Below are 25,929 nucleotides of genomic sequence, written 5' to 3'. Positions count from 1 at the left end.
ACGAGCTTAAATTTGACAAATATATTTATCAATAACGAGCGGTACATATATACATAGAAGTTATCTCAAAATTTAAGCTATTATGACTGAAATTTAACCTTTGTCGCTAAAGCTCTGCAAACGTTTCTCTTAAGTATATCCTTTTAGAATTTCATATTGCCCCAAAAACAAAATATGTGTAATTGTGGTAATTCTCGTAAAACGTAACTAAATACCATTAATTAGCAAAAGTGTACTTACTCAAGAAAAAAACACCAAAAAAATATAAAAACTACTAAAAAGTCTTATCCTTACAAATAATACGACACAAAGACATAAAAATCTCCTTGTGAGTCCTTCTCAAGCATTGTATCTTTGGTCTTAAAAACCAATGCAACTTTTGATGCTAAGCTAATTGGCGCTTGATATCTGCCAGCAGTATTTGTTTTTTTTTTTTTTTTGTTTTTACAACGAAAACATTTTCTTGGAAAATGGTGGAAGGAGCGGGTGTATTTGGCGGGAGGTCAATGTCATTCGTTCCATGACGACTGGTACTCAGACGTCCATGGCATGCGTTTATGTACTTCTTTCGAGTGAATAACAACAAAGGCAAGGAAACAAACCAACGACAGCCATCACAAAAGAAAACAAAAACTGAAAAAAAAGACGTAGCTGTAATTATTTTTCTTAATATGTTCGCATTATATGGTAGTAAGCACTATGTTCCTTGTTTAATTGAAGACTAAAGTAATTTTATTATTCAATTTCTAATGTATTAATATAATTGGATTTTTGTTGAAAAAGAAACTCCCAAGGAAATTTCATTCATTATATTTAACGATTTTCAGATAATGTCATGATAAAATTTGGACAAATTTATCTATAGAAATAAAATTTTGTCAAAACTTATACAGAAATAAAACGTTGACAAAATTTTTTATGGAAATAAAATTATGACAAAATTTACTATAGAAATACTATTTAGACAAAAGTTTCTATAGAAATAAAATTTGGACAAAATTTTGTATGGAAATAAAATTTTGACAAAATTTTCTATCGAAATAAATCTTCCACAAAATTTTCTGTAGACATAAAATTTTCACAAAATGTTCTATAGAAATAAAAAAAAATTAGAAATTTTTCTATAGAAATAAAATAAAACAAAAATTGAGAAAATTTTCTATAGAAATAAACTTTCAGTAAAATTTTCTATAGATATAAAATTTTGACAATATTTTTTATAGAAATAAAATTTGGACAACATTTTCTATAGAAATAAAATTTGACAACATTTTCTATAGAAATAAAATTTTGACAACATTTTCTATATAAATCAAATTTTGACAAAATTTTCTATAGAAACAAAATTTTGACATTCTTTTTGTGTACAACTAGAATTTTGGCAAAATTTTCTCTAAAAAAATTTTGAGGAAATTTTCTATAGGAATAAAATTGTGACAAAATGTTCTATAGAAATAAAATTGTGACAAAATTTTCTATAGAAATAAAATTTGGAAAAATTTTCTATAGAAACAAAATTCTGGCAAAATTTTCTATAGAAATAAAATTTTAACAAAATTTTTTATAGAAATAAAATTTCGACAAAATTTTCTATAGAAAAAAAAATTGACAACATTTTCTCTAAACAAATTTATTAAATTTTCTATAGAAATAAAATTTTGAGAAAATATCCTAACCCATTAAACTATTGACAAAATTTTCTATAAAAATAAAAGTTTGAGAGAATTTTCTATAGAAATAAAATTTTGAGAAAATTTTCTGTAGAAAAAAAATTTTGAGGAAATTTTCTATAGGAATAAAATTGTGACAAAATGTTCTATAGAATTAAAATTGTGACAAAATTTTCTATAGAAATAAAATTTGGACAACATTTTCTATAGAAACAAAATTCTGACAAAATTTTCTATAGAAATAAAATGTTAACAAAATTTTTTATAGAAATAAAATTTCGACAAAATTTTCTATAGAAAAAAAAAATTGACAAAATTTTCTCTATAAATAAAAATTTGACAAAATTTTCTCTAGAAATAAAATTTTGGCTAATTTTCTTTAGAAATAAAATTTTTGCAAAATTTTCTCTAAAAAAATTTGATTAAATTTTCCATAGAAATAAAATTGTGACAAAATTTTCGATAGAAATAAAATTTTGAAAAAATATTCTAACCCATTAAACTATTGACAAAATTTTCTATAAAAATAAAAGTTTGAGACAATTCTCTATAGAAATACAATTTTGAGAAAATTTTCTGTAGAAATAAAATTTTGAAAACATTTTCTATAGAAATAAAATTGTGACAAAATTTTCTATAGGAATAAAATTTTGCAAAAATATTCTATTGAAAATTTTATAAATTTTATTAAATTAGTTAATTAATTTTAATGAAATTTAATAAAACCAATAATTTAAAATTACTGATTTAAGTAAAATTAAATTATAATAAATTAGAACCAGAAATTATTAAATTTTTAGGTTTTAAAATGTTGTTAAGTTATCAACAAAAATTATATTATTGCCCTCTAATATCCTTAAAAGCTCCTAAAATGCAATTAACAAAAATTTGGTTAGAAAAAAAAATCTTGACAAAATTTTGTATAGCAATAAAATTTGGGTAAATTTTTCCATAAAAAAAAAATTGGAGAAATTTTCTATTGAAATAAAATTTCGACAAAATTTATACAGAAATAAAATTTTGACAAAATTTTGTATGGAAATAAAATTTTGACAACATTTTCTATAGAAATAAATCTTCGACAAAATGTTCTATAGACATAAAATTTTCACAAAATGTTGTATAGAAATAACATTTTAACAAACATTTCTATAGAAAAAAATTTTAGAAACATTTCTATAGAAATAAGCTTTCGACAAAATTTTCTATAGAAATAAAATGTTGACAAAATTTTCTGTAGAAGTAAAATTTTAACAAAATTTTCTATAGAAATAAAATTTTGACAAAATTTTCTATAGAAGTAAAATTTTAACAAAATTTTCCATTGAAATAAAATTTTGAGAAATTTTTCTATAGAAATAAAATTTTGCCAAAAATTTTTATAGAAATTTTGGAAAATTTTTCTATTGCAATTGTGAAAATTTTTTTCCATAAATTCAAAATCTTTAAAAATTTTAATTTTCCTCTTAGGTCATACTATCAAAGTCCATTGCGAATAAGTTCTCTATTTTTGTAAAAGTATTAACTTCCCCTTGTTTGTGCAAGTTAAAATCGTTATTTAAAATTCGACATATTTACAATTAAAGGGATATTTATACACCCGAAAATTATCGCTAATAGGATAGATCATAATATCTGAAATAATATGACAGAAATCATAGTTTTTCATACTCACCTCCAAAATTTAATCCACATCTTCCAAATAAGACATTATTTTAGAATTTTGTAGAAACAAAATTCTGACAAAATTTTCTATAGAAATAAAATGTTAACAAAATTTTTTATAGAAATAAAATTTCGACAAAATTTTCTATAGAAAAAAAAAATTGACAAAATTTTCTCTATAAATAAAAATTTGACAAAATTTTCTGTAGAAATAAAATTTTGGCTAATTTTCTTTAGAAATAAAATTTTTGCAAAATTTTCTCTAAAAAAATTTGATTAAATTTTCCATAGAAATAAAATTGTGACAAAATTTTCGATAGAAATAAAATTTTGAAAAAATATTCTAACCCATTAAACTATTGACAAAATTTTCTATAAAAATAAAAGTTTGAGACAATTCTCTATAGAAATACAATTTTGAGAAAATTTTCTGTAGAAATAAAATTTTGAAAACATTTTCTATAGAAATAAAATTGTGACAAAATTTTCTATAGGAATAAAATTTTGCAAAAATATTCTATTGAAAATTTTATAAATTTTATTAAATTAGTTAATTAATTTTAATGAAATTTAATAAAACCAATAATTTAAAATTACTGATTTAAGTAAAATTAAATTATAATAAATTAGAACCAGAAATTATTAAATTTTTAGGTTTTAAAATGTTGTTAAGTTATCAACAAAAATTATATTATTGCCCTCTAATATCCTTAAAAGCTCCTAAAATGCAATTAACAAAAATTTGGTTAGAAAAAAAAATCTTGACAAAATTTTGTATAGCAATAAAATTTGGGTAAATTTTTCCATAAAAAAAAAATTGGAGAAATTTTCTATTGAAATAAAATTTCGACAAAATTTATACAGAAATAAAATTTTGACAAAATTTTGTATGGAAATAAAATTTTGACAACATTTTCTATAGAAATAAATCTTCGACAAAATGTTCTATAGACATAAAATTTTCACAAAATGTTGTATAGAAATAACATTTTAACAAACATTTCTATAGAAAAAAATTTTAGAAACATTTCTATAGAAATAAGCTTTCGACAAAATTTTCTATAGAAATAAAATGTTGACAAAATTTTCTGTAGAAGTAAAATTTTAACAAAATTTTCTATAGAAATAAAATTTTGACAAAATTTTCTATAGAAGTAAAATTTTAACAAAATTTTCCATTGAAATAAAATTTTGAGAAATTTTTCTATAGAAATAAAATTTTGCCAAAAATTTTTATAGAAATTTTGGAAAATTTTTCTATTGCAATTGTGAAAATTTTTTTCCATAAATTCAAAATCTTTAAAAATTTTAATTTTCCTCTTAGGTCATACTATCAAAGTCCATTGCGAATAAGTTCTCTATTTTTGTAAAAGTATTAACTTCCCCTTGTTTGTGCAAGTTAAAATCGTTATTTAAAATTCGACATATTTACAATTAAAGGGATATTTATACACCCGAAAATTATCGCTAATAGGATAGATCATAATATCTGAAATAATATGACAGAAATCATAGTTTTTCATACTCACCTCCAAAATTTAATCCACATCTTCCAAATAAGACATTATTTTAGAATTTTGTAGATTTGTGGTAAAATTTTCTTCAAATTTTGGAAGATTATTTTTGGAACGAATTGGTTATAGCCACCATGTATATGGCTTTCAAAATAATTTCTTTATATTAAAGAAGCAGAATCTTTGGTTTTAAACCATTACAAATATCCTTAAGGGAAGGTCAATGTCTTTAGGTTCTAGTACAATATTTTTTTTTCAATTTTTTGTTCAAATTTTTTATATTCTAGTATAGGGTAAAAAAAACCATGCATCAGTCCCTACCCAATTTGTTCATACAATTTTCCCTTGTTTTAAGTCCTATTCATTTGCTTGTATATTAAAAAAGTATAGCAAATTGCAATTTGGCTTTAAGCCAAATAAGAGGAAAATATTCGCTGAAAATAAGGGCTCTTTTTGTTTCTTGTGGAAAAATAAAGCCAAAAGCTATGGCCATCATGGGAGGACAAGCATAGAAGAACCTACAACAACAAGACCTGGATAATTTACAGCACTTACTTGAAATTATGAATGTTTTATGAAATGCACAACATTACAGAATAACAATGCATAACAAACTAAGGTGGCGTTGTTTGCTGCTCTCCGACTCACAAATGTTTACACACTCACAGCTAGGAGGAAATTTGCAAGGATTTTGATGATGTATGTTATATAGTGTTTGACTCATTCGCCCCATCATGGGGCCAAAAGTACTCACAGTTTTGCACTTATCCATATTGAGAGAGTTGGTAATTTTTGCTGATTACATATCTAACGACTATTTTGAAAGTTTATTTTAGTTGTGTCCTCTGCACTCAGGGACATTAAAGTGATAGCTTCAGTTCGACTAACACTTTAAGTGCCAAAGATATTGGACGTCTGCCATTATACCCGAAGTTCAATAGAAAAGTTTGTATTTGTAAATGACATGGTTATGTATTTGATTTATGACAAATTTTATTTCGATAAAGTGAAGCAAAGTTTTTTTTGACATAAATTGTACGATTATTAAGTCACCAAAACTATTTGGACCAAGAGACGAAAAATGGTATAAATTGATATGATATGATATGATATGATATGATATGATATGATATGATATGATATGATATGATATGATATGATATGATATGATATGATATGATATGATATGATATGATATGATATGATATGATATGATATGATATGATATGATATGATATGATATGATATGATATGATATGATATGATATGATATGATATGATATGATATGATATGATATGATATGATATGATATGATATGATATGATATGATATGATATGATATGATATGATATGATATGATATGATATGATATGATATGATATGATATGATATGATATGATATGATATGATATGATATGATATGATATGATATGATATGATATGATATGATATGATATGATATGATATGATATGATATGATATGATATGATATGATATGATATGATATGATATGATATGATATGATATGATATGATATGATATGATATGATATGATATGATATGATATGATATGATATGATATGATATGATATGATATGATATGATATGATATGATATGATATGATATGATATGATATGATATGATATGATATGATATGATATGATATGATATGATATGATATGATATGATATGATATGATATGATATGATATGATATGATATGATATGATATGATATGATATGATATGATATGATATGATATGATATGATATGATATGATATGATATGATATGATATGATATGATATGATATGATATGATATGATATGATATGATATGATATGATATGATATGATATGATATGATATGATATGATATGATATGATATGATATGATATGATATGATATGATATGATATGATATGATATGATATGATATGATATGATATGATATGATATGATATGATATGATATGATATGATATGATATGATATGATATGATATGATATGATATGATATGATATGATATGATATGATATGATATGATATGATATGATATGATATGATATGATATGATATGATATGATATGATATGATATGATATGATATGATATGATATGATATGATATGATATGATATGATATGATATGATATGATATGATATGATATGATATGATATAATATGATATGATATGATATGATATGATATGATATGATATGATATGATATGATATGATATGATATGATATGATATGATATGATATGATATGATATGATATGATATGATATGATATGATATGATATGATATGATATGATATGACAATAACCGGGACTACATGAACTGCAGCAAAAACAAAACTAACTTTTAGACCCCCTAGAGGAGCGAAGTGATAAGTTTACATTTATAGGGGAAATAGACGGTCACCCGGTCAAGCACCGCCTATGGTAATGGTGTCGACGTATTCATGACCGTGGGGTCATAATAAATGCCGAATATTATGGGGAAATTTCTTTAAAATAATATTAAAGTGCTGAACAGACAAACATTTCGGCTGCAGACGGTAGGCATTCCAACAGGACTCAATATCATCGCACTCTGATCCCATCTTTGGGTCCAACTCATTGGCCAGCATCTACCACATCGTGTTATTTGGTCCTCTCTTTGTATTGAAAGAGGTGCATCTCGGGTTTTTTTGAGGAGTTTCATCGAAATTTTAATTTTTTGGGAGTGGTCATGAATTACGGTCCTTATGGCTATAGAACTCATATTTAAGGATATATAGCCAAAACAAGTTTTTCATATTTAAATTTGGATATATGAGGATTTTCATTGAAATTTTGATTTTTTTGGTATATATGTTGGGCTCCAAGTTATAGTCCAACAATTGAGTGGCACTAGGAGACATCAATTTTGCATCGAATTTTTTGTGTGTGCTCTTTTTGGCTCTAGGGCGCATATTTAAGGAGATATTGCCAGAACAGGGTTTTCGTATAAAAATTTGTATTTTTCCGCTCTAGGACAAATATTAAGGAAATATGGCCAAAAAAAAGTTTTTCATATAAAAATTTGGAGTTTTTGAGAATTTTTATTGAAATTTTAGTTTTTTGGGAGTAGTCACGAATTAAGGTCCTTATGGCAATAGGACTCATATTTAAGGAGATATAGCCAAAACAAGTTTTTCATATTAAAATTTGGATATTTGAGGATTTTCATTGAAATTTTGATTTTTTGGGATATATGTTGGGCTTCAGGTTATAGTCCAACAATTGAGTGGCACTTATGTGGACTAACCTATTGCTGCTAGGAGACATCAATTTTTCATCGAATTTTTGATTTTTTGGGGGTGGTCACGAATTAAGGTCCTTAAGCTTTAGAACGCATATTTAAGGAAAAATGGCCAAAACATGTTTTTTAATATAAAAATTTGGATTTTTTGAGAATTTTCATCGAATTTTTGATTTTTAGGTGGTGGTCACGAATTAAGGTCCTTTTGGCTCTAGGGCGCCTATTTAAAGAGATATGGCCAAAATAGGGTTTACATATAAAAATTTTGATTTTTTCCGCTTTTTTAAGGAGATATGTCCAAAATAAGTTTTTCATAAAAAAAATTGATTTTTTGAGGATTTCCTCTAAATTTTGATTTTTGCCTCATAGCTTTGGGAGAGGCATATGCCATAGGGTAAAAATTGCAGACGTTCGCAAGACATTTCCTTAGCGTCGCCTGATCTGAAAAATGACGTATCCTGGAAACCCGTCATTTTATTGGAATCAGCGGGCATTGTCCTGTGACAAATCCATGTCAAATTCATCATTTTGGCTACGGCTAGTTTGCTGGGTTTAATACCCTATTTCACAGAGTGATTCAGCGTATAATAATTCATTCAGTGCATCGATAAAATGTCAGCCGTGGAGGTCTATTTGATAAGGCTCAAAAATATATATTTATGTTGAAAAATAATCGCCAAATTTTTGTAAGCCATGTACTTATCATTCCACTTTCGTACATTCATATCTTCATACAATCATTGCCTATGTGGTCTATATCTTAGTGGCACCCTACAATGGAACATTTTTCTTCAGGCTACTGGAAGACATATATCGACAGCTGCTTGTGAATTTTAATGAAATTCCAAGGCTCTCAAGAAATAAAATCCCACATAAAATGTTCAATTTAAAATTCCATACAACTTACAGACATATTTGGATAACATTTTAAGCCAATACTTAATACATTTTGTTTAAGAGCAAAAGAAGGACAGACAGCCTTAGAACGACCAAGAACTGTGGGCATTAATACTTGTATGGAATTCTGTGTGCTATCCCATAAGAATGAACGTAAAATACAGACATTTTATGGTATCAAAGGTAATTAATGAAATTTAACGCCTATTCAATTAGATAACCTCTGATATTATCTAAAGGATAAGATTTTAATCACAAGGCAAATTGTTTCCCACAATTTTTGGTGGATGTGTACACACAAAAAAAATATATTTTTTGTCTTCAATCACGAAATTAGTTGATCCAATTAATTTCTTAATCGAAATGTCTTCAATAACAGAAATGATAGTAAAGGGTGATACGTCAAAATTTGGTCAAGGGAAAACGCGTGTAAATCGGTGAAATCGTTTATTTAAAAAATCAAATTAAATTTCTTTTTCAAGTTCAATTAGTATAAAATTCAGGAAAAATATTCAGTTAGGCTTTCGCTTTTCCAAATCCGAATTGCCGGGCCTCACGCTTGACACCTGCCATCAGATTTTGTACAGCCACCTTGCCCACCTTCTTCGCCGCAGAAAGCCAGTTTGCCTTGAACTGCTGCTCGTCCCAAGCAGTTTTTTGGTCTTCTTTAGGTTCCGCTTGACAATAGCCCAGTATTTCTCAATTGGGCGGAGCTCTGGCGTGTTGGGAGGGTTCTTGTCGTTGGGAACCACCTGCACGTTGTTGGCGGCGTACCACTCCATGGCCTTTTTACCGTAATGGCAAGATGCCAAATCCGGCCAAAACAGTACGGAACAGCCGTGTTTCTTCAGGAAAGGCAGCAGACGTTTATTCAAACACTCTTTCACGTAAATTTCTTGGTTGACAGTCCCGGAAGCTATGAAAATGCTGCTGTTCAAGCCACAGGTACAGATGGCTTGCCAAACCAGATATTTCTTTGCGAACTTTGACAGTTTTATGTGCTTGAAAATATCTGCCATCTTTCCCCTTCCTTTTGCCGTATAAAACTCCTGTCCCGGAAGCTTCTTGTAGTCGGCTTTGACGTAGGTTTCGTCGTCCATTACCACGCAGTCAAACTTCGTCAGCATCGTCGTGTACAACCTCCGGGATCGCGATTTGGCCGTCGTATTTTGTTTATCATCTCGATTTGGAGTCACTACCTTCTTGTAAGACAATAGTCCGGCTCGTTTTTTGGCTCGATGCACGATTGTAGACGATACACCCAGCTTATTTGCGGCATCTCGGAGAGAGAGGTTAGTGTTTCGCTTGAAACTACCGGCAACTGTCTTTGTCGTCTCAACGGCTTCCGGTTTTCGATTTCCCCCCGATCCAGACTTCCTGGCTGTCGACAAACGTTCCCCAAACACTTTAATTACATTTGTAACGGTTGATTTGGCAACTTTTAGCGATTTTGCCAGCTTTGCGTGCGAGTAGCTCGGATTTTCGCGAATTTTGATACGCTGCGCTTCTTGCTTGGACGGCATTTTGACAACTGAAGAGTGAATTCCAAAATCAAAATAGGAGCAACATTCTACACACACACCTTAAAAATTAGGGGTGTTCAGGTTTTTTAAATGCAAAATTGAAAGAAATACGTCAAGTTTATATTGACCAAATTTTGACCGTATCACCCTTTATAGACCGATATGGACCTAGTTAGGCATGGTTGTTAACGGCCATATACTAGCACAATGTACCAAATTTCAAATGACTCGGATGGAATTTGCTCCTCCAAGTGGCTCCAAACCCAAATCTCGGGATCGGATTATATGAGGGCTATATATGATTATGGCCTTATATGGACCACTTTTGGCATGGTTGTTAAATATCATATCCTACCACCACGTACCAAATTTCAACCAGATTGGATGAATTTTGCTTCTCCAAAAGGCACCGGAGATCAAATCTGGGGATCGGTTCATATGGAGGCAATATATAATTATGGACTGGTATGAACCAATTCCTGCATGGTTGTTGGATACCATATACTAACATCACCGAATCGGTTGAATTTTGCTCTTCCAAGGGGCTCTGGAGGTAAAATCTGGGGATCGGTTTATATGGGGGCTATATATAATTATGGACCGATTTCGACTAATTTTTGCATTGGTGTTTGAGGCCATATATTAACACCACATACCAAATTTCAACTGAATCAGATGAATATTGGTCTTCCAAGAGGCTCCGGAGGTCAAATCTGGTGATCGGTTTATATTAGAGGTGTGCACGTGACACAAAAATGTCGTGAACTCACGAAAATTTTCGTAACTCACGCGTGAGTCGTGAGTCACGCTCATGGCAACGGCGTGAGTGTGCGTGAGCGTGATTAACAAACCTAAATGTCGTGCGTGAGCGTGAGTCACGAAAATATTATCTTCGTGAGTGTGCGTGAGTAAAGATGTACGCTCACGAAAATAATCCTGCTCACCAACATAAAACGCTTAAGAGTTAAATTCATTTACAATTTTAGTGACACCTGGATGTTAAGAGTGTAATAACGCTCTCGATTTTAATAATGCTCATATTTTCAGACGCCTCGCTAAGGTAAATTACTCAAAAAATTGTTCGTGAGTCACGACATTTTTCGTGAGTAACGATATTTTTCGTGAGTCACGGTATTTTTCGTTAGTCACGACATTTTCGTGCGTGAGTATGCGTGAGTACAAATTTTCTTTTCGTGAGTGTGCGTGAGCGTGAGTCCTACCATACAATATCGTGCGTGAGTGTGCGTGAGTAAGATTTTTCCGTCGTGAGTGTACGTGATCGTGAGTAAAATATTACTCACGTGCACACCTCTAGTTTATATGGGGGCTATATATAATTATGGACCGATGTGGACCACTTTTTGCATGGTTGTTAGAGATCATATGCTGACACCATGTACCAAATTTCAGGCGGATCGGATGAAATTTGCTTCTCTTAGAGGCTTCGCAAGCCAAATTTGGCGGTCCATTTATATGGGGGCTATACGTAAAAGTGGACCGATATGGCCCATTTGCAATACCATCCGACCTACATCAATAACAAGTACTTGTGCCAAGTTTCAAGTCGATAGCTTGTTTCGTTCGGAAGTTAGCGTGATTTCAAAAGACGGACGGACGGACGGACGGACTCAGAATTTCACCACGACCCAGAATATATATACTTTATGGGGTCTTAGAACAATATTTCGATGTGTTACAAACGGAATGACAAAGTTAATAACCCCCATCCTATGGTGGAGGGTATACAAATTAATAGTATCAATTATTTTTTTAACTGGATCAATTAATTTTCTTATTGACTTTCAATTAATTTTTTAATTGGCACTATCATTGTTGTGATTGCAGTCATTTCAATTAAAAAATTAATTGGATCAATTAATTTCATGATTGAATCGGAAACAAATATGAATCATCAAATTTTTATACCCTGCGCCACACTGTGGAACAGGGTATTATAAGTTAGTGCATATGATTGCAACACCCAGAAGGAGACGAGATAGACACATGGTGTCTTTGGCAAAAATGCTCAGGGTTGGCTCTTGAGTCGATATAGCGATGTCCGTCTGTCCGTCTTTAGATATAGCTCCCATATATATCTTTCGCCCGATATGGACTAATACAGTCCCAGAGGCCAGAGTTTTACCCCAATTTGGTTGAAATTTTGCACTGTAGTCAAGTGTGCCAAATTTTATTGAAATCGATTCAGATTTAGATATAGCTCTCATATATATCGTTCGCCCGATTTACACCTATATGACCACAGTGGCCAACCTTTTACTCCGATGTAGTTCAAATTTTGCACAGGGAGTAGAATTAGCATTGTAGCTATGCGTGCCAAATTTGGTTGAAATCGGTTGAGATTTAGATATAGCTCCCATATATATGTTTTTCTGATTTCGACAAAAATGGTCAAAATACTAACATTTTCCTTGTAAAATCGCCACTGCTTAGTCGAAAAGTTGTAAAAATGACTCCAATTTTCCTAAACTTCTAATACTTATATATCGAGCGATAAATCATAAATAAACTTTTGCGAAGTTTCCTTAAAATTGCTTCAGATATAAATGTTTCCCATATTTTTTACTAACATTGTGTTCCACCCTAGTGCATTAGCCGACTTATATTTTGAGTCTATAGATTTGTAGAAGTCTTTCAAATTCTGTCCAGATCGAGTGATATTTAAATGTATGTATTTGGTACAAACCTTTATATATAGCCCCCAACACATTTGACGGATGTGATATGGTATCGAAAATTTAGATCTACAAAGTGGTGCAGGGTATAATATATTCGGCCCCGCCCGACTTTAGACTTTCGTTACTTGTTTAATTATGTTAAAACAAAAATCAATCACAAAAATTAATAGTATTAATTATTTTTTTACATGGATCAAAGAATTTTCTAATTGACTATCATTTTTGTGATTAAAGTCATTTCAATTAAAAAATTAATTGGATCAATTAATTTCATGATTGAATCGGAAACAAATTGTTTTTGTGTGATTAATTTTTGTTTCAATTAAAAAATTTGTTGAATCAATTAAATTTTTAATTGATTATTTTTTAAAACTCAATTAAGAATTTTATTGGAAAAATGTTCTTGATTTTTTCCCGTGTAGGAAACACAAACCCAGAAAAAAAATTAGTCGCCCTTTAGCTCCAACCACACAATAACAAAACAAAAACAACAAAACCTGCAAATGAAGGTATTTTTATGGCCTAATTCTTGTTCTCTTTTTTTTTTTGAGATTTGGCACTTATGTATTGATTACAAAGGACAAGTGCCCAACAGAGAGTTTCATCCGATAGCGATAACATAGCGGGAAACTGATACGAACGCCTATGTTCCTTTGTTTTTTGGAAATACCCCCAAGGCGACAAATTAATATCCTGCCAAATTGTTTTGTTCACATAACTTAATTATTTTCTAATTTATCTTTTTCTCACATTCTTCTCTTCCTTTCCTGCTCTTCCGCACTCTGCTCATGGCTCTCATCCTTCTAATATCCGGTGGTGAATTTCTATGAAATCTCAAAACACTCATCACTTATTGCTGCTGGTACGATGTCACCATCACCACAACTACCGCCACCATCAATCACCCCCACACAATTACACCAACATTGCCAATACCAATGGGCTTACAGGAAGATTTGGAAAAAGCTGATGCCTTCTTGGTGGTTTATTCCTGTGTGGACAAGGAATCATTTACACGCGCCAAACAGATTCTCTCACGTCTACAAGATATGGATTTAATTAGGACCCGACCAATTATTTTGGTGGCAAATAAAATCGATTTGGCGCGGTCACGTGCTGTCTCAGCCCAAGGTAAGTTTCAATGAGAGTTTTGTTTTAAGGACTTAAGGGAACAATGGCACAAGGGAACAAGGGCCAAGGATGAATTAAACCACATAAATATTTCGGAGAATTGTTTTGTGTTTTCGTTTTTTTTTTTTGCAAGAGCATACTAAGCCATTCATAAGGAGCTAAGTAAAGTGAATAAAGTCATAATTAGCCTTATCAGAGAAAAAAATGCTGCTTAATACTTGGAAAATTCGTTTGTTATTGGACAAAAAGGAGAAGGACCAATTGGAAAAATTTTTTCCAATAAAATAGAAAAAGTTTTCTTTTTTTTAATAATTGTTTTGGATTTTCTTATTTTAATCACAAATACAAATTGGTTCGTGATTGAGATTGGAGGAATTTAGAGGATTCTTCTGAGGTCAAAGGGGATATTTTAATTTAATAATCATATGAAGTAGGAGAACAGAATTTTTGAATTTGTAATGTTCAGATATTTAAATTAGAAATATCATAGAAAAAGCCCTCCCGATGATGGAAATCTGTCCCATAGCCTTAGGTGGCATTCACATTCTTTAGGTGAGTGGGAAAAATCCTTACAGTTCTCAGTTAAAAAAAAAAAAACAATTTTTTCAATCACTAAATTAATAGATCCAATTAATTTTTAATTGAAATCTTCAATCACAAAAATTATAATATCAATCACTAACGTCAATTAATAAATTAAAAAAAAAATAAATAAAACATATATACAGTTGAAGGAATAATTTTTGTGATCGCTTCAGGTTTTGATTAAAAACTTTTTAAACCAATAAAATTTTTAATTTTTTTAATTATTTAGTAAAGGGAATTTTTATTCAGATTTAGGAATTGATCACTAACGTCAATTAAAAATTTAAAAGACAAATACATACAAAAATTATACAATTAAAGAAATAATTTATTCAATTAATTTTTGTAATCAATTCATGTTATGATTTAAAATTTGGTTTAACAATTAATTTAATTAATTTTTATTATTTTTTTTTTAATTATATCCTTAATAAAAAGGATTTTTATTCAAATTAAGGGATTGATCACTATCATCAATTAATAAATAAAAATAAAAATAAATTCTTCAATCACAAAAATTATAGTATAAATCACTAACGTCAATTAATAAATTGAATAAAAACAAGTATATACGGCCGTAAGTTCGGCCAGGCCGAAGCTTATGTACCCTTCACTATGGATTGCGTAGAAACTTCTAAACACTGCCATCCACAATCGAATTACTTAAGTTACGGCAACGCTTGCCGATGGCAAGGTATCTTAAAACCTCCTAACACCATCTTCTAAATTGTATGTAAGTCCATACGTGGTATATATTAAATCAAAAAAGATCGATCCAATACGTATATAATTCAGTTTGACAAAGTAGACATAAAATTTTGACAAAATTTTCTACAGAAATAAAATTTTAACAAAATTTTCTTTAGAAATAAAATTTACACAAAATTTTCTAAAGAAATAAAAATGTTGACAAAATATTCTATAGAAAGAAAATTTTGACAAAAATTTCTACAGAAATAAAATTTTAACAAAATTTTCTATAGAAATAAACTTTTGACAAAATTTTCTATAGAAATAAAATCTTGGTAGATTATTTTTGGCTCTAGTGGCAACCATGATTATGAACCGAATAAAATTTGAACAAAATTTTCTATAGAAATAAAATTTTGACAAAATTTTCTTTAGAAGTAAAATTTTGACAATGATGAAAATTTTATTATGAACCGAATAAAATTTTAACAAAATTTTCTCTAGAAATAAAATTTTGACAAAATTTTCTATAGAAATAAAATTTTGACAAAATTTTCTATAGAAATAAAATTTTGGTAGATTATTTTTGGCTCTAGTGGCAACCATGATTATGAACCGATATGGACCAATTTTTGTGTGATTGGAACAATTTTGGTATGGTTGTTAGCGACCATATACTAACACCACGTTCCTTATTTGAACCGGATCAGATAAATTTTGCTCCTCCAAGAGGCTCCGGAGGTCAAATCTGGAGAATGTTTTATATGGGGGCTATATATAATTATGGACCGATATGGACCAATTCTGGCACGGTTGTTAAAGATCATATACTAACACCATGTTCCAAATTACAACCGGATTGGATGAAATTTGCTTCTCTTAGAGACTTCGCAAGCCAAATCTGGGGATCGGTTTATATGGGCGCTATATATAATTATGAACCGATGTGGACCAATTTTTGCATGGTTATTAGAGACCATACACCAATATCATGTACCAAATTTCAGGCGGATCGGATGAAATTTGCTTCTCTTTGAGGCTCCGCAACCCAAATCTGGGGATCGGTTTATATGGGGGCTATATATAATTAAGGACCGATATGGACCAATTTTTGCATGGTTGTTAGAGACCATATACCAACATCATGTACCAAATTTCAGCCGGATCGGATGAAATTTTCTTCTCTTTGAGGCTCCGCAAGCCAAATCTGGGGATCGGTTTATATGGGGGCTATATATAATTATGGACCGATGTGAACCAATTTTTGCATGGTTGTTAGGGACCATATACCAACACCATGTAGCAAATTTCAGCCAGATCGGATGAAATTTGCTTCTCTTTTAGGATCCGCAAGCCAAATCTGGGGATCGGTTTATATGGGGGCTATATATAATTATGGACCAATGTGGACCAATTTTTGCATGGTTGTTAGAGACTATATACCAACACCATATACCAAATTTCAGCCGGATCGGATGAAATATGCTTCTGCTAGAGGCTCCACAAGTCAAATCTGAGGGTCCCTTTATATGGGGGCTATACGTAAAAGTGGACCGATATGGCCCATTTGCAATACCATCCGACCTACATCAATAACAACTACTTGTGCCAAGTTTCAAGTCGATAGCTTGTTTCGTTCGGAAGTTAGCGTGATTTCAACAGACGGACGGACGGACGGACATGCTTAGATCAACTCAGAATTTCACCACGACCCAGAATATATATACTTTATAATGGAATGACAAAGTTAATATACCCCCATCCTATGATGGAGGGCATAACAAGTAAGGAAAGTCTAAAGTCGTGCGGGGCCGACTATATTATACCCTGCACCACTTTGTAGATCTAAATTTTCGATACCATATCACATCCGTCAAATGTGTTGGGGGGCTATATATAAAGGTTTGTCCCAAATACATACATTTAAATATCACTCGATCTGGGCAGAATTTGATAGACTTCTACAAAATCTATAGACTCAAAATTTAAGTCGGCTAATGCACTAAGGTGGAACACAATGTTAGTAAAAAAATATGGGAAACATTTAAATCTGAAGCAATTTTAAGGAAACTTCGCAAAAGTTTATTTATGATTTATCGCTCGATATATACAGTTTGTCAAGAAAGTGTTTTGACAATGGAATAAAAATTATGTTTTGTTCCAAAATTAAATATAATGAAATTTTAAAAAAATATTTTATTATGTATTTTGCAAAGTATACATACGTACACAGAATTAAAAATTTAATAAAATATTTAATATTTCAATTATTTCTAGAATTTGAAATATTTGGCAATGTCAAAAGACTTTCTTGACATACTGTATGTATTAGAAGTTTAGGAAAATTAGAGTCATTTTTACAACTTTTCGACTAAGCAGTGGCGATTTTACAAGGAAAATGTTGGTATTTTGACAATTTTTGTCGAAATCAGAAAAACATATATATGGGAGCTATGTCTAAATCTGAACCGATTTCAACCAAATTTGGCACGCATAGCAACAATGCTAATTCTACTCCCTGTGCAAAATCTGAAACCGATTCCAAATTTGACACGCATAGCAACAATGCTAATTCTACTCCCTGTGCAAAATTTCAACTAAATCGTAGTTAAAAATTGGCCTCTGTGGTCATATGAGTGTAAATCGGAAGAAAGCTATATATGGGAGCTATATCTAAATCTGAGCCGATTTCAACCAAATTTGGCACGCATAGCTACAATGCTAATTCTACTCCCTGTGCAATTTTAACCAAATTGGGGTAAAACTCTGGCTTCTGGACCGTATTAGTCCATATCGGGCGAAAGATATATATGGGAGCTATATCTAAATCTGAACCGATTTCAATAAAATTTGGCACACTTGACTATAGTACTAATTGTTCTTCTTGTGCAAAATTTTAGGCAAATTAGGGTAAAACTCTGGCTTCTGGGGCCATATAAGTCCATATCGGGCGAAATATATATACGGAGCTATATCTAAATCTGAACCGATTTCTTTCAAAATCAGTAGGGATCTATTCTGAACCAAAACACATACTTGTGCCAAATTTGAAGTCGATTGGACTACAACTGCGACCTAGACTTTGATTACAAAAATGTGTTCACGGACTATTTATATCGACTCAGGAGCCCACCCTGAGCATTTTTGCCAATGGCACCATGTGCCTATCTCGCGTCCTTCTGGATGTTGCAAACATATGCACTAACTTATAATACCCTGTTCCATAGTGTGGCGCAGGGTATAAAAATAAATAAATTATTTTTACAATTGAAGGAATCATCCATCACAAAGATGGATTCATGTTTTGATTAAAAAATATGTTAAACCAAATAAATGTTTAATTGATTTTTTTTAATTATTTACGTAGTAAAGAAGATTTTTATCAACATTTTGGGATTGACGTTATTGAATTAATAAATTGATGTTAGTGATTTAATATATTTAAAAAATAAAAAATGTATGCAATTAAATAAATAATTTATTAAATTAATTTTTGTAATCAATTCATGGTTTGAATAAAAAATTAAAATTTTAATTGAATTTTTTTTTTAATTAATTACTTAGTAAAAGTGATATTTTATTCAGAATTAGGAATTGATTTTATGTTGGTATTTTTACACCCTGCGCCACATTGTGGAACTTGGTATTAAAAGATAGTGCATATGTGTGCAATACCCGCAAGGAGAAGAGATAGACACAGGGGGTCTATGGCAATAATGTTCAGGGTCGGTCCCTGAGTTAATCTATTCATGTTCGTCCGTTCATCCGTACGTCTGACTTTGAATCAAAGTCTAGGACACACTTTTGATTTTGGAAGAAATCGGTTCAGATTTAGATATATCTCGAATATACATATCTTTTGCCCGATATGTACCTATATGACTCCAGAAGTAAGAGCTTTTCACTGATTTACGTGAAATTTTTCACTTTGGCAATAATGTTCAGGGTCGGTCCCTGAGTTGATCTAGCCATGTCCGTCCGTCCCTCCATCCGTACGTCTGTCATTGAATCAAAGTCTAGGACACACTTTTGATTTTGGAAGAACTCGGTTCAGATTTAGATATAGCTCCCATATATATCTTTTGCCCGATATGTACCTATATGACTCCAGAAGTAAGAGCTTTTCACTGATTTACGTGAAATTTTTCACTGGGAGTAGCATTAACATTCTTACTAAAATTTGGTAAAGATCGGTTTAGATTTAGGTATAGCTACCATATATATCTTTCGCCGGATTTACACTCGTATCAACACAGAGATTAAAATTTTAATCCGATTTACTTGAAATTGTTCACAGGAAGTAGAACTAACCCATTATCCCAAACGGCAGAATTTTTCACGGATTTACGTGAAATTTTGCACAGGGAGTAGAAATAATGTTCTTACTATGCGTCCCAAATTTGGTAGAAATTGGTTCAGATTTAGATATAGCTCCCATATATACATATATCTCTTGCCCGATATTTGATCGGAGGTCAAATTTTCACACCGATTGACTTGATTGCATAGAGCGTACAGTTAACATTTGGCAATGTGTACCAAATTTGATGAAAATCAGCTCAGATTTAGAGAAAGTCCATATTTTTAGGGAGACACCCTGGTGCAATGGTTATCATGTCCGCCTTGCATACACAAGGTCGTGGGTTCGATTCCTGCTTCGACCGAACACCAAAAAGTTTTTCAGTGGTGGATTATCCCACCTCAGTAATGCTGGTGACATTTCTGAGGGTTTCGAAACTTCTCTAAGTGGTTTCACTGCACTGTGGAACGCCGTTCGGAACCGGCTATAAAAAGAAGGTCCCTTGTCATTGAGCTTAACGTGGAATCGGACAGCACTCAGTGATAAGAGTGCTGCCAATGTGGTATCACAATGGACTGAATAGTCTAACTTTGTCATTCCTTTTGTAACACATCGAAATATTGCTCTAAGACCCCATAAAGTATATATATTCTGGGTCGTGGTGAAATTCTGAGTCGATCTGAGCATGTCCGTCCGTCCGTCCGTCCGTCTGTTGAAATCACGTTAACTTCCGAACGAAACAAGCTATCGACTTGAAACTTGGCACAAGTAGTTGTTATTGATGTAGGTCAGATGGTATTGCAAATAGGGTATATCGGTCCACTTTTACGTATAGCCCCCATATAAACCGATCCCCCGATTTGGCTTGCAGAGCCTCTAAGAGAAGCAAATTTCATCCGATCCGGCTAAAATTTGGTACATGGTGTTAGTATATGGTCTCTAAGAACCATGCAAAAATTGGTTCACATCGGTCCATAATTATATATAGCCCCCACATAAACCGATCCCCCGATTTGGCTTGCAGAGCCTCTAAAAGAAGCAAATTTCATACGATCCGGCTGAAATTTGGTACATGGTGTTATTATATGGTCTCTAACAACCATGCAAAAATTGGTCCACATCGGTCCATAATTATATATAGCCCCCATATAAACCGATCCCCCGATTTGGCTTGCGGAGCCTGTAAGAGAAGCAAATTTCATCCGATTCGGCTGAAATTCGGTACATGGTCTCATGGTCTATATGGTCTCTAACAACCCTGCAAAAATTGGTCCACATCGGTCCATAATTATATATAGCCCCATATAAACCGATCCCCCGATTTGGCTTGCATAGCCTCTAAGAGAAACAAATTTCATCCGATCCGACTGAAATTTGTACATGATGTTAGTATATGGTGTCTAATGACCATGCAAAAATTGGTCCATATCGGTCCATAATTATATATAGCCCCCATATAAACCGATCACCAGATTTGACCTCCGGAGCCTCTTGGAAGACCAAAATTCATCTGATTCAGTTGAAATTTGGTACGTGATATTAATATATGGCCTCAAAAAACCCATGCAAAAATTGGTTGATATCGGTCCATAATTATATATAGGCCCCACATAAACCGACCCCAGATTTGACCTCCGGTGCACCTTGGAAGAGCAAATTTCTTCCCATTCGGTTGAAATTTGGTACGTGATGTTAGTATATGGTATCCAACAACCATGCAGGAATTGGTTCCTATCAGTCCATAATTATATATAGCTCCCATATAAACCGATCGCCAGATTTGACCTCCGGTGCCTTTTGGAGAAGCAAAATTCATCCGATCTGGTTGAAATTTGGTACGTGGTGGTAGTATATGATATTTAACAACCATGCCAAAAGTGGTCCATATCAGTCCATAATCATTATAAATATAACCCGATCCCGAGATTTGGTTTTGGAGCCTCTTGGAGAAGCAAAGTTCCAATCCATGGTGGAGGGTACATAAGATTCGGCCTGGCCGAACTTACGGCCGTATATACTTGTTTTTTTTTTTTTCAAATGTCTATTCTCTTGGTTCCGAATGTCTATTCTCTTTACTCCGAATACTCATTCTAATATTCAAATTAAATAATATTTAGACTTAAGCATATCAAAATTTTGGCCTTATCAAAAAACAGTTTTCCGAAACAACATACAAGCGGTTTCACAGAAATTGCTCTCTTTTCATTCTATCGCTGTGTTATGTTGATATCTGTCAAAATCTGTAAAAATGACTAAAATTTTCCTTTATATATATATTTATCGCCCGATAAATCGTAAAGACACTTTTGCGAATGGCTTTAGATTTCAATATTTTTCAATTTGTTTACTAACATTATGCTTCACCCCAGGGCATTAGACGATTTAAATTTGAAGTCTAGAGATTTTCTAAGAAGTCTAAAAAAATTGTGTAATTCGATTCGGATTTAAATAAAATATGGGAACATAATCTTTTGTATAACTGCCAACAAATTTGAATGATTTGAAATGGTATCGAAAATGTAGATCTGTAATATAGTCGGCCCCGCCGACTTATTGTAGACATTTGAACCATTTAAAATTAATTTGTCTTCGGTTTTTTTTTCAGATGGTAAATGTGTGGCCTGTACATTTGGAGCAAAATTCATAGAAGTATCGGTGGGCATCAATCACAATTGCGATGAATTGTTGGCGGGGACTTTAACTCAAATTCGTTTGAAAAAGGAACAAAATCGTGTACAGGTATGTAAAACAATAATAAACAACAATTTCAACAATTTTTTTTTTTTAAATAAAAAAAATATTGCTCGCAAAATTGTTAAATAAAAACCAATAGAAAAATCTTAAAGCTGAGCATATTCTAACAAAACAAAATTTTTAGAAATTCACCAAAAAAAAAAATAAACTTGAACATATTGTAACAAAAAAAAATAAATCAACTCAAAATGCTGACTAACACCTTAAAATCACAAATTCCATGCAAAACTTCAAGTAGATTGGCTTTAAATGTTAGATGATCAACAAAAACCAAAATAATCATGCATTTTTGAATTTGTATAATTTCATTTTCTTTTTAATCATACTTTTAAGTTTATTTATAAAAAAAACAACAACAACTATTTTTTTGTTATTTTCATCACCTATTGTCTCACTCTTATCACTTTAGCCTAAAACAAAAAAATCCAAAAACAAATCTAAAGATAAACAAAATTCGAATTCCAATTCGAATTGTGACAATAGAAATCATGAAAACGATCAAGGCGAAAAGTCATTGAATGATAAAAATTCTGAATCGATGGTGAGTAAAATGTGGACCTTTGCTGTTTTGTCCAAATGCCATGCCATCAATAGGTAATGGTATCTGGACTTTTGTAAAAATAAATGTTTTCTGAAACATTCAATTTTTTTTAAATATATTCCCTTTTTAAAATTTTCGATGTTGTATGCGAAAATTTCCCTTTTATATGTATAAATGGATTTAAAAAAAAAATATATATACAATTTTTCTTAAAATAAAAAAATTCCCCAATCCGCTTTCTATGAAAAATAAAATAATTTATATATGTATACTAAAAAATATTAGAGAAAAATATGGCCAAATTTATATTTATTTTAATTGAATTAATTTATTTCAATTTTATTAAATATACAAAAAGCAATTGAAAAAATAAATTAATCAATTATTATTTGTAATTTTATTGTAATTTCATTATCATTGGCGGAAAAGTTAAAATTCAAAATCGAAAAAAAAAATATTATTACAATTATTATTTTTAAATTTATTGTAATAACAACTATATTTGCAATTATTGAAACATTTAAAATTCAAAATTATTTTTATCGATTAATGTCGAAATTGAAGCCAGAAATTAACTTATTTATATATCCCTTAATGTTATGTGTAGATAAACTTTTTTCCAAGTGTTTACATTATTTACTATTTAAAATTATTTAAACCCAATTAAATTTTTGTATTTTTGTAATACATATTTAGCTAGACCCCAATTGAATTTCTATACCTTACAAGCCCAACTTTGTATTTCATTTAAATTTAAATATAACTAAATATATCTGAAACAATATTCTCCGCACTTCGAAAAATAGTTTATATGGATTTTGACATTTTCCTAAGAATTTTGGTATTGATTTCGAGACAAATAGAATGCTTCCTCAAAATAAATTTTTAAGGAGTTATCTAGCCTTAAATCTATGATTTATAAAATTAAAAATATTATACAGATCTCATTTATAGAATTTTCATTATATATTAATTTAAAACATAAATGCCTTTCAAAGAATTTTTTTATAAAAAAAAACTTTGAACCTTAGATGCGAAATTTTCAAACTAAGTCTTAGCCTATATTTGAAGCTTTTTTTATTTGTAATCCAAGGATTCAATAGCTCAGTTGATGTACCACTGTGGTCTCACAATGGACTGAATAGTCTAAGTGAGCTTGAAAAATCGGGCAGCAACTTTACCTAACTTTATGCAATTTAAAGATGTTTTTCATTACATTAAGGGAAATTTGATTTACTTCAAAAACATACGACTTTAATGTCTAAATTTAATTTTTAATGAAAAAATTTTAAGAGCAAAAATTATATTCCTTGTGTTAATTAAAATTTCTTTATTTCAAAGTAATTCGTCTTTAATGTCCCTGCATATTAGATTAATATTTTTTACATATTAATCTAGACTCCAATTCACTTCAATTTGCGTCCACGGTTGTCACTGTTGGTAGAATTCTACAAAAAACTTGTAAATTTTTTACTGTTTGGTAGATTCGTAGAATTCTTAATGTTTTGGTAGATTTTACAAAACATTAAAACAAATAAGAAATACTTCAATTTTCTATAGAAATACAATTTTGAGAAAAATTTCTATAGAACAAAAATTTAAAAAAAAAAAAAACAAAACAAATCTATAGAAATACAATTTTCAGAAAATTTTATATAGAAATAAAATTTTGACAAAATTTTCTATAGAACTAAAATTTAAAAAAAAATTATAGAAATAAAATTTTGAGAAAAAATTCTACAGAAATAAGATTTTGACAAAAGTTTCTTATAAAAAAAAATTTGGAGAAAATGTTCTATACGGATAAAATTTCGAACAAATTTTCTATAGAAATAAAATTTTGAAAAATTTTTCTATAGAAATAAAATTTTGAGAAAATTTTCTATAGCATTAAAATTTTAACAAAATTTTCTATAGATATCAAATTTTAACAAAATCTTCTATAGAAATAACATTTTGCGAAAATATTCTATAGACATAAAATTTTGACAAAGTTTTCTATAAAAATAACATTTTGACAAAATTTTATATAGAAATAAAATTTTGAGAAAATATTCTATAGACATAAAATTTTGAGAAAATTTTCAGCAGAAATAAAATTTTGACAAAATCTTCTATAGAAATAAAATGTTGACAAAATGTTCTATACGAATAACATTGTGAACAAATTTTCTATAGAAATAAAATTTTGAGAAAATTTGCTGTAGAAACAAAATTTTGAAAAAATTACCCATAGAAATAAAATTTTGAGAACATTTTCTATAAAAATAACATTTTGACAAAAATTTATATAGAAATAAAATTTTGAGAAAATATTCTATAGACATAAAATTTTGAGAAACAGAAAGAAAATTTTGACAAAATTTTCTAGAAAAATAAAATTTTGACAAAATTTTCTATAGAAAAAAAATTGACAAAATTTTATATAAAAAATTTTTGACAAAATTTTCTATAGAAATAAAATTTTGACAAAATTTTCTATAGAAGTAAACTTTGCACAAAATTTTCTTTAGAAATAATATTTTGAGAAAATTTTCTATAGAAATAAAATCTTTCGTTTTGTTTTGTCAATTTTATTTTCTGTCGAAAATTTTTGTTAGGTGGCAGCCCGATGTATCAGGCTCACTTAAACCATTCAGTCCATTGTGATACCACATTGGTGAACTTTTCTCTTATC

At 30.2% G+C, this 25,929-nt stretch overlaps 1 protein-coding gene across 3 annotated transcripts in view; it reads left to right on the top strand.

Moving 5' to 3' along the window:
• The window catches only part of Rgk3 (Rad, Gem/Kir family member 3), a 257,419-nt gene that overhangs the window by 220,700 nt on the left and 10,790 nt on the right, over positions 1–25,929 (top strand). For 2 of the 3 annotated variants that reach the window (XM_075311150.1, XM_075311149.1), the window contains exons 8-10: positions 14,202–14,382; positions 22,563–22,696; positions 23,121–23,252. In XM_075311150.1, the coding sequence (XP_075167265.1) occupies positions 14,202–14,382; positions 22,563–22,696; positions 23,121–23,252 (447 nt within the window). The remainder of the gene's footprint in view (positions 1–14,201; positions 14,383–22,562; positions 22,697–23,120; positions 23,253–25,929) is intronic. The other variant, XM_075311151.1, reaches the window with a different exon arrangement.

Source organism: Haematobia irritans, chromosome 5, assembly GCF_050003625.1.
Source record: "Haematobia irritans isolate KBUSLIRL chromosome 5, ASM5000362v1, whole genome shotgun sequence".
In the NCBI taxonomy this organism is placed as follows: domain Eukaryota; kingdom Metazoa; phylum Arthropoda; class Insecta; order Diptera; family Muscidae; genus Haematobia; species Haematobia irritans.
Note: the sequence above shows the minus strand (reverse complement) of the source record. Positions and strands in the feature narration are given on the sequence as shown.